The 10,878-nt window shown below is 41.2% G+C and overlaps 1 protein-coding gene across 1 annotated transcript; it reads left to right on the top strand.

Annotated features, from left to right (window-relative positions):
• LOC115196322 (carboxy-terminal domain RNA polymerase II polypeptide A small phosphatase 1) lies at nucleotides 1-10,858 on the top strand. The gene is made up of 7 exons (XM_029757047.1): nucleotides 1-348; nucleotides 3,257-3,402; nucleotides 5,481-5,582; nucleotides 6,088-6,144; nucleotides 6,674-6,766; nucleotides 7,360-7,545; nucleotides 8,008-10,858. The coding sequence occupies exons 1-7, from the start codon at nucleotides 285-287 to the stop codon at nucleotides 8,134-8,136; spliced, it is 777 nt and encodes a 258-aa protein (XP_029612907.1). The 5' UTR covers nucleotides 1-284; the 3' UTR covers nucleotides 8,137-10,858.
• Nucleotides 10,859-10,878: the final 20 nt, after the last annotated feature.

Raw genomic sequence — 10,878 nt, 5'->3', positions numbered from 1 at the left:
AGTTCCATGTTTGTATCTTCAAATTGAGAGCGGAGTTGAACTCCATGTTGAAACAAAGTTACCAACTCCCTTTTAAATGTATATAACTTTTATTTGTAGATTTTATACCGGTCTGGTACGTCATTGAATAGCCGAGAAATGTAATCGTTTGGATGCGTAATGTATTTAAATAGTGGTTGCGGTTATGTAACTTTGTGCACATTTATAATTTAATGTTCCTAGTCAGCGAACAATCTAAAACGGAACAAAGTTTTTAGTTTCTATTGTGGATAAAGTCTGGTGTAATGGACCACCAGTCCTCAATAATCACGCAAGTTAGTCGAGATGAAGAGGCGAATAGAGAGAAGGGTAAGTTTTGGAGAAAGTTCTCAAGATGCACGTCATTTGTTTTGCACCACACTCAAAACTTTTCACAGTTAGCTAGCCTAGTTCATCGTCCATTGGGTGTTTTCAAAGACGAGGGCAGTGTTTACGAAACGAAACTGTATCAAATCTGCAATCGTCTACTACCATTATGTGACCACAATGAATGGCAACAACTAAGCTTCAAATGGCAACATTGTAATACGCGACGCAACTTTTTGACAGGCAAGGTTACTGCGGTGAGGACGGACGAGGCCACTCAATCAAATCGCCTAATCTAGCTACAATTAATTGACGAGGCTGCAGTTGTTGTCTTTCATGGACCTCCTAAAAAAGCGAACACTTCTGAAATAACTTGTTGAGAGTTTTAACATTTAAACCGCAGCTGTGCACTAGGCTACAGACCGATGCATTTATAAACGTGTGACTTGTTTACATGAACCATTGTTCTAGAAGACTGGTTAACATGTTTTATGGGTGGTGCGTTCTTGAAAAGCTTTTCCCGATGTTATGCAATCAGCAGTTACCACAAGAGGACTGTACAGCTTCAATAGCCTGCCCCAGTATCTACATTATAATGACCCATTCAAAACAGAGATTAAGGCCTGCCCACGCACCTTGTACTTCCTCATTGGCAACATACAACTCGATGGATGGCACAGTTTAACTACAGCCATAGGCTATATGAGAAATGCTATCTTGGTTTGTTGTCCACAACTTGGTCACAACGTTGTCGGAGTGGTAGCTGTGTCTCAGCGATAGACCTCAGAGAAGTCTGGCGATAATGTGTCAAGCAAGGTGTGAGGTGGCACCAAGTAGGGATTGTATTTAGTGTGTGTGATGTAATCGTACCAGGTAGACTGTAGTTTTACTTCCTGGTATGAGTAGCTCCTCTATTTTGTTTTGATAACACATTACTATACAGTCCTTCTCAGAGAAGGGGTTTATGTTGCAGTGTTTCCCTAAATTTATAGACACATTTTTTTAAATGGATAGTCGTTGGCTCAATGACTGGAAGTCTATGGGAACAGCTAGCATGTCATTGCACTAACGCCAGTAGCAATGTACCCCGTACTTTGCCACAATGGCTGAAATAAATCCCAAGGGAAGCACTGTGTTGAAAGCCATGCCCAGGAGACACAAATGGAGTGAGAACCCATGACTTTGACAGACTTCCTGTTTAATGCTGTAACATCCTGTCTCTAGCTGACCTGGGCCAATGGGCAACCTGCGTTACTGGTAACAAACCAACCCAGAGACTCCTCTTGTTTATCAGATGTGAAAGGATTTGATAGGTAGGCAGTATCTACTGTATCTGTGATACAATAAGAGCTCCTGAAAGCCCTCTGGTTGATCTTTCAATCCTTTCATATCTGTTAGGCAGGAGACTCAACCAGGATCTAGGGCCCAGGGAGGGCCTGCTTTGGAATTAGTCCCCTCTCTTAAAGATACACTATGCAGAAATTTCTCCACCATTTCCTGGTTGCCAAATTCTAATAGTTAATCTAATTTCAGTTTGTGACAAAACAAGCATGTCTAGTGTAGGGAATCATTGTACCTTCTAAACCACTGGGAAATATATTTCTCCATAACCAAAAACATTGTGTTTGAAGCTGGTGTACAAAACCAATAATAAAAACAAAACTTAAGAATAGAAATAGTGTACATAGAACATATCTACAGCTCCTTCAACCTGCTTTCAATGAGAATGACAGATTTTATAGCACACGTTTATATGTGAATTTGTTTAGGTCGCCCCAAAAAGTAACATATTGAAGCTTTAAAGGAGAGGTAATGGATTAGACGTATCCCTGCTGAGGCCCTATTCCCAGGCCGCTGTCTGCTCTCTGTAACCTGCCTTGTTGTGTGACATCTGATCCTGCTGCGTCAGTGGTGGTGGGCTGACACGATGTGTTTCCCCCTCTGATCTGCCCCCGCATTTCCCCTTCCTGTTTTGGTTTGGCCTGGACGTGGCAGTGGGCAGAGGAGGGTCACAGGTCTGGAACAGGCCAGAGAGGGAGAGGGAGAGAAAGAAAGGGGGGACAGTGAAAGAGTTTGTAACACGGTCACGTTGCGAGTGACAGAAAGACGGGGAATAAAGAGAATGAAAGGGGGAGAAAAGGGAGGAGAGTTTAAGGAAAACATTTGTCCCTTTTCTGATTGGGCAGAAGTTTGCAGAGAGCGAGTAGTGGAGCTCTAGAGCTTTATTATATTAAACAAAAACTCTACATAAAAGTGAAGTCAGTTTAGTCTTAAGAAAATGTTTTATTCCAAGACTGGCAGTCATAGTCAGGCAACGCTTCGACATTATAATAAATTGAGTTAGATGTAGTGATTTAAGTGGCTACTCAAACTGTCACTGATTTGAAGTGACATGCCCCTCATGACTTTCTTAGCTAAGTTTACATATATTCCTCATGGAAATATTAAAGCTGCACAATCATGTCTCTCGTCTAAAGGACATTCCTCTTATAACTAATAACCAAGTAAAGTCTGTTTAATCTGTTAATTGTTTTTCATTCAAACCATTGGGAACAGGTTGAAGCGAAATGACCGCAATGAGGTCAAAGACTAAAGATGCTATACATTACATACATTTTGCTGGAATGAACTTGAAAAACAACCATTACATCACATGTATTATCCTTTGGGCATACAGTATATCTGCAGAAATAGGTTGTTCGCATCGGGACACATCCCAACTTGGGCTCCAGGAATTTCCATGAATACGCTCAATCGACATCACCCCACAAGTTATGCAAGAGTTCAAACTACAGCATGTACATGTGTCTCAAGTTAAGACTCGGTGAATAAACCACATCAGGGAGAAGTGAGAGTAAATCGATACAGGAAGACTGTGTGACTGACGGATGGACCCATTATTTTCTTCCAGGTCCCCCACCCTCGTCGTCTAAGAAGCCCAGGAGTCGAGGCCTGTTCCACAGCCTCTTCTGCTGCCTATGTCATGACCAGGCTGAGCCCCCGCCGGTCAACAACAACGCCCCGCTACTGGTGGAGGAGAACGGGACTGTCTCCAAGGTATGTACCACTGCTCTCTTTAATGGTCCAGGGATGTTTTATAATCTATGTACAGTGGCGGAAAAAAGTATTTGATCCCCTGCTGATTTTGTACGTTTGCCCACTGACAAAGAAAGGATCTGTCTATAATTTTAATGGTAGGTTTATTTGAACAGTGAGAGATATAGAATAACAACAAAAATATCCAGAAAAAAGCATGTCAAAAATGTTATAAATTGATTTGCATTTTAATTAGGGAAATAAGTATTTGACCCCCTCTCAATCAGAAAGATTTCTGGCTCCCAGGTGTCTTTTATACAGGTAACGAGCTGAGATTAGGAGCACACTCTTAAAGGGAGTTCTCCTAACCGCAGCTTGTTACCTGTAAAAAAGACACCTGTCCACAGAAGCAATCAATCAATCAGATCCCAAACTCTCCACCATGGCCAAGACCAAAGAGCTCTCCAAGGGTGTCAGGGACAAGATTGTAGACCTACACAAGGCTGGAATGGGCTACAAGACCATCGCCAAGCAGCTTGGTGAGAAGGTGACAACATTTGGTGCGATTATTCGCAAATGGAAGAAACGCAAAAGAACTGTCAATATCCCTCGGCCTGGGGCTCCATGCAAGATCTCACCTCGTGGAGTTGCAATGATCATGAGAACGGTGAGGAATCAGCCCAGAACTACACGGGAGGATCTTGTCAATGATCTCAAGGCAGCTGGGACCATAGTCACCAAGAAAACAATTGGTAACACACTACGCCGTGAAGGACTGAAATCCTGCAGCGCCCGCAAGGTCCCCCTGCTCAAGAATACATATACATGCCCGTCTGAAGTTTGCCAATAAACATCGGAATGATTCAGAGGACAACTGGTGAAAGTGTTGTGGTCAGATGAGACCAAAATGGATCTCTTGGACATCAACTCAACTTGCTGTGTTTGGAGGAGGAGGAATGCTGCCTATTACCCCAAGAACACCATCTCCACCGTCAAACATGGAGGTGGAAACATTATGCTTTGGGGGTGTTTTTCTGCTAAGGGGACAGGACAACTTCACCGCATCAAAGGGACGATGGACGGGGCCATGTACCGTCAAATATTGGGTGAGAACCTCCTTCCCTCAGCCAGGGCATTGAAAATGGGTCGTGGATGGGTATTCCAGCATGACAATGACCCAAAACACACGGCCAACGCAACAAAGGAGTGGCTCAATAAGAAGCACATTAAGGTCCTGGAGTGGTCTAGCCAGTCTCCAGACCTTAATCCCATAGAAAATCTGTGGAGGGAGCTGAAGGTTCGAGTTGCCAAACGTCAGCCTCGAAATCTTAATGACTTGGAGAAGATCTGCAAAGAGGAGTGGGACAAAATCCCTCCTGAGATATATGTGCAAACCTGGTGGCCAACTACAAGAAACGTCTGACCTCTGTGATTACCAACAAGGGTTTTGCCACCAAGTACTAAGTCATGTTTCGCAGAGGGGTCAAATACTTATTTCTGTCATTAAAATGCAAATCATTTTATAACATTTTTGACATGTGTTTTTCTGGATTTTTTTGTTGTTATTCTGTCTCTCACTGTTCAAATAAATCTACCATTAAAATTATAGACTGATCATTTCTTTGTCAGTGGGCAAACGTACAAAATAAGCAGGGGATCAAATACTTTTTCCCCCACTGTATATGCAGTGTTTGTGTAGGTCCAGGTAAATGCTCTGGTCTAGTTTGTATATGCAGTGTTTGTGTAGGTCCAGGTAAATGCTCTGGTCTAGTTTGTATATGCAGTGTTTGTGTCGGTCCAGGTAAATGCTGTGGTCTAGTTTACATATGCAGTGTTTGCGTAGGTCCAGGTAAATGCTCTGGTCTAGTTTGTATATGCAGTGTTTGTGTAGGTCCAGGTAAATGCTGTGGTCTAGTTTACATATGCAGTGTTTGCGTAGGTCCAGGTAAATGCTGTTTGTGGTCATAGTAAATGTTACAAACTAGGACGTGACTTGATGTTGGTGTTTTTTTTTTAGGTCTATGTCACAGTGTAGTTTGTATTTTACATGTATCATGACAAATGTTGGTTTGTGTACGTTAATTGTGTGTGTGGTTCAGGTCCAAGTCAGACCTCTGCTGCCTCAGGCCAAGTCAAAAGACGCAGGGAAGATCTGTGTTGTCATAGACCTGGATGAAACACTGGTCCACAGCTCATTCAAGGTAAGACCAGGAACATACTGCCGCACCATTTACAGTAGTAATATTATATAGTCACAGATGCATTTTCCCATCATCCATGAGCTCTATTGGTGAACTTTGATACAATTACTGTACCATTTAATTTGGGTTTAGCTTTTCTTAAAAATATGTCCTATCCTCGCAAATGCTATGGACACAAATGTTTTTGTGTGCCTTTTTGCATCTCCTGTTTTCTTTTTATGGAAAGAGATTTTTCCCCTCTTGTGAAAGCATGACATCACCAGGCAGTAATGTCCAATAGTAATGAGAAACACTCTGAGAGCGAGGAAAGAGATTGGTTTCTCCACAGTATTATTGTTGGCAGTCACAATGACATCTGTCATTGTTGCCACTTTCACACATCCAGACTAGCTGTTTTTTAATTCTAAATACACATGGTTTCTCTCATGTATACTGTGTTTCTGGTGTTTAGGATGTCTTTTCAAGTGGTTTTGTTCAAAATAATGTATCTTTATTATTCCCACAGCCGGTGAACAATGCTGATTTTATCATTCCCGTAGAGATCGATGGAACTGTTCATCAGGTGAGCCTATCACTACGCATGGTGACGAGCTTAACTATCACAGACCAATGCCATCGGCCTCTACCTTTCCATGTTAAATCCTTTAGTATTATCAAGGTATATTATGGCTCCCTACAATACTGTATATCTGTATGTTACCAACTGCCCAGTCAGTAGCCACTTTCCCCAGGGCTGGTTCTGGGCTGGGTTAGAATGGCATCTGAGGCCTTGGGTTTTCTACCACAAAAGGAACATTGGAGTCACGGTGAGAGACTGTCACCTCCTACATGGTTCTGAAGTTGGAGCCAACAGTGTATCTTGGGCCTGGGCCTGATTCAAGTAATCCAGGATAGGTTTGTTCAGAAAGGTAAAGCCTATTCTGCATGACTTGGTTCAGGACTATGACCCTCGGCAGCAGACCACTACGGAAAGAAGAAGACGGCTCAATGCATCTGAGTGGGGGGGATGTTTTTCATTTTGGAAAAGGATGAGGTGGAAAGATAATGTATTTGTTTAAACCTTAAACTTAACATACAATGTATCCATCCAGGTATATGTGTTAAAGCGACCTCACGTGGATGAGTTCCTTAAGAGGATGGGAGAGCTGTTTGAATGTGTTCTGTTCACAGCTAGCCTGGCTAAGGTGAGGACAACACCATGTTAAACCAGAAAATGACTCAATGCAATCAAAACAAGTTTGTTTAAAAAGGCCCGTTGCTGTCAAAAACGTGATATTTCTGTGTTTTATATTTCCACGCTGTGGTTGGAATAGTGGTGTGAAAATGATAATGCCCTTTTTAGTGATAATGCCCTTTTTGAAAAGACTGCCTTTAATTTCAGCCTGTTTTGGTGGGATGGAGTTTTGGCCTGCCTGGTGACATCACCAGGGAGTAAATTTAGTTAATAGACCAATAAGAAAGAGTTCCAAACCTCACTGCCAATAACAGAGAGCATTCAGTTTCCCCTCCGCACTCAGACCACTCCCAAACATTCCTAGCAAAATTCTTGCTAGAGAAATTGCTCATTTCTAAGAAGCTATTTGTTTCTTTTTGACCATTTTTAATTGAAAACAATCACAGTAAGGTACTTAATTGTTACCCAGAAATGATTTGATATTGAGGGAAATAGCTTTATTGGACCTTTTTAAGGCTGGTCAAAAGCTGCAAAAGACAGGAAATCACAAATGTCACTTGTTTTCCTCACCTGATATGGAGACCCCTATGTGTGTTTCTCCAGTATGCTGACCCAGTGTCAGACCTGCTGGATAAGTGGGGTGCGTTCCGCGGCCGTCTGTTCCGTGAGTCGTGTGTGTTCCACCGGGGGAACTACGTAAAGGACCTGAGTCGTCTGGGAAGGGACCTGAACAAGGTCATCATCATAGACAACTCCCCAGCCTCCTACGTCTTCCACCCAGACAACGCTGTAAGAACCACTCTCCTCCTCATCCTCCTCCTTGGCCCACTCCTCTTTCTGTTTCTCCTCCTCTTTCAGCATCCATTAGTTTTAAAAAAATATGGCAGATTTTGGCTGGCTGGCTTTATCAAACTTTTAGTTATGTGAAAACGTTTTGCAATTAAAATTGTATAGATAGTTTCTAAATCTGTAGTTATCTATAAACTCTTTATAAATGATTCAGAAAAAAGGTTTATAAACTATACCATTATATGACTGAAGGACCATGTAGAAGCAGGATGTCGTACCACTTGAAGGAAAGTGCCATCAGCTGTCTCTCTAGCTGCATTCTAACTAGCTCACTGTAGTTCATTGAAACCAGAGCCTTGCTCTCGTTGTAACTAGCTGTATGACCGACTCTGGTGCTTCGCCATTGTAATTATCTCATTGTAACTACATGTCTGACTCTGTCCCTTCTATGTGTGGCTGCAGGTGCCTGTGGCGTCGTGGTTCGATGACATGGCCGACACTGAGCTCCTGGATCTAATCCCCTTCTTCGAAGGGCTCAGTAAAGTGGAGGATGTCTACACGGTGCTCAGGCAACAGAGGGACTCCAGTTAGCAGTGCCGTCAGTCACCCTACCTCTCTACTACCGCCATCTACAGGACAGACCGAGAACCGCGGCCTTAAAGCATCTTCAACCGTACACCCCCTCAGCCTACCGTCCACCAGATCAATCGCAAGACTTTCACCTCCAAGCCCACCCCTCTTCTTCACCCCTTCAGACCCACGCTAGTACTGCCCTCTATTGGGGGAAACAGAGGACTTGACCCTCCAGAACACAATCTACCATCCTTCAACCACAGATGGGCTTGTGTAGATGGATGTTGTGGGTTATAATGAGTTAGGTTTTTATACAGTGCCTTTCATCAAATGTCATTGGAACATACAGGACAGTCAAGTAGAGGGAATCTACAGCGTTCTTCACAATGAAGAAAAAACATGTAGCAGGAAGGTAATGGGAGCGAACCCCCAGGATCCAATCAGAATCAGTTCTACAATGCCGGGTTGGAGTCGATAAGTTTCTGGAAGACCAAACAGTTCTAGAACTCTGTATGGAAAAACAAATGATAGCTGTATGAATGGATATTTACTACTTTTAACACTTTAATGTGTGTTTCATTCACTTATTCCCCAAGAGACAATTTAACATTTTTAACAAGCAAAGCATTGGCTTTGTGTAAGTCAAGTTGTTTTACTTCTTTCATCGCTCAGCTAGTATCATAATGACTAGCAGAATGGGCATCAATACTTGTTAAGGGGGACGGAATCATGGAGAATGACATTACCCAGTTACTGCAGCTATCAAAACGTTCCATGTCCCTTAATCGTATTTGTTTAATTTTATTTTTTATTAAAACCATAGGAATATGTGCGATAATGTGCCAGATAACATTTATACGGGGAAATGGCCCCGTTTTCATAACAAATACAGTAGTCAGATGACTGAACTGCACCTTAAATTACAATATAATTTTTTGGGATTACTATGTCTGTGGACTATGGACCTCAACCCAGACAGACTAAATGCTCCAGCTCAGACACATGAACACACTGCCAGTACCAGTCAATGGCCTGGAAAACCATTGGTATTCTGCAAGAGGACCTGGATATGTGTTGGAAAAACATATTTAGATTATGTCCAGACAAACTGTTGGTCATCCTTTTGCTGCCGTAACAACGCTACATCCATGGAGGAGGGCTGGGCGACTATATTGTGAATACCGGTATGGATCCACTATATTGTGAATACCGGTATGGATCCACATATCGCTATATATTTTTACAATAACAGAATTTTGATACAGTGCTAAATTAAATGAAAAGTACTACAAATTGGACTAGTTCACTGTCAATTTTGTCCTGGTTTGGTTGAATATAAAACCATCAGAATGGAGAAAGCCCATTTTAAAATCACAAAGAATTTATTTGTTGCCATTCTAGGTCATGCACTAATCATAAAACGCATTTAGACAAAAAATATATTTTTGCTGTAACGCCCAGCCTTACCATGGAGGAAAGGTGTTGAGACAGTGTGTGTTAGCCATCTGGTTTTGACAAGCACACTTCTCCCTCCTTTTACTGGAAACAGTACTTGAATACTTTCCCTTTTTTGAGGACTTTTAAAAAAATATATATATATTTTTTTAAAAGGACTGCAAATACTATGCTTCTTTAGACCAGATTGTAGGATTTGGGTAGTTTGGTTTTTAAACTTCTTAAGCTTCAGACACAAGGTAGGACTATATTAATTGGTACTTACCTGGGTTTGGAACAATAAAATAATTGTTATTTGTAAGTAAAAACTAAGAGATGGTTTATCAGGAAGTGAACAGGAAGAGTAGTTTAATGGATTGAGTGATTTGTATTGATTGATACTGTTTTATGAATGCATGGGGAAAAGCCACTGTGTTGGAGTTGACTAAAGGCCTACTAAAATACCTTGTGAAATAAGATGATTCAGAGTTTAAATAACCAGTAGACCCATGATAAATCTATCAGTATTAAGAAATAATACATTTTTTAAAAATATGTTTTACTAAATTTCACATTCCAACTTAAAACACTCACCAAGTGCCTGTGTCAATCAAGTTAGATACAAAAGACAAGACCATTTTGTTTTTTGTCTTTTCATCTTTTTCTTTAGGCAAGTGGGTTGACCCTTTGTTAGTGTTATCCAAAGGAGCAACAGAAATCACTGTAGTACAAATCCAGAATGTTGCGTGCTCTCTAACAATGTGTTAATGGATTCACACACACACACACACAATAGGAACTGGGCGAATCCTGGTTTGAAATTCAAGCCACCCCCAGCCATCTAGATAATGTAACATCTAGATACGATTTACACACATTTTAAATGTAATTTTTTTTTGCATATCTCAAGGTGTGATTTCTGTCATTAAAACTCAGTAGGGATATTTTCTGTAGTAGATTCAGTCCCTTTCAACTGCTTCAGGGCTGTTCCCTAGTCATTCACAGTGCTTTGGAGAAGAGCTTTCTATCACCATGGGGAACTTGACCTATTGCTGTACCTCTTCTTCCTGTATTCAAACACATTAAATAATATATGCATATATTATACACATATGTATATTTTGTTTTGCACTGTAATAAAGCAAACAAAAAAATGAAATTAATATATAATGGATTATTCATGTGACTTATGATTGAATAGTTGTAACGTAGTTTGTGGACCGTCTTTTTATCATACCAAATTGTATTGAACTGTTTAATTATGATATCTTCCATAAATGCAATCATTAAATAACCAGTGAAGGTGCTTTTGTGTTCAGGCACTCC

This window comes from Salmo trutta, chromosome 6 (genome assembly GCF_901001165.1).
Source record: "Salmo trutta chromosome 6, fSalTru1.1, whole genome shotgun sequence".
NCBI lineage: Eukaryota > Metazoa > Chordata > Actinopteri > Salmoniformes > Salmonidae > Salmo > Salmo trutta.
This window is presented reverse-complemented; position numbering and strand designations above follow the sequence as displayed.

Bases quoted from the DNA above. Each gene is read 5' to 3' on its own strand.
- LOC115196322 (XM_029757047.1), top strand. From the start codon at position 285: ATGGACCACCAGTCCTCAATAATCACGCAAGTTAGTCGAGATGAAGAG. The intron at 3,403-5,480 runs GTATGTACCACT...TGTGTGGTTCAG, and splicing joins AGAACGGGACTGTCTCCAAG to GTCCAAGTCAGACCTCTGCT. The intron at 6,145-6,673 runs GTGAGCCTATCA...GTATCCATCCAG, and splicing joins TCGATGGAACTGTTCATCAG to GTATATGTGTTAAAGCGACC.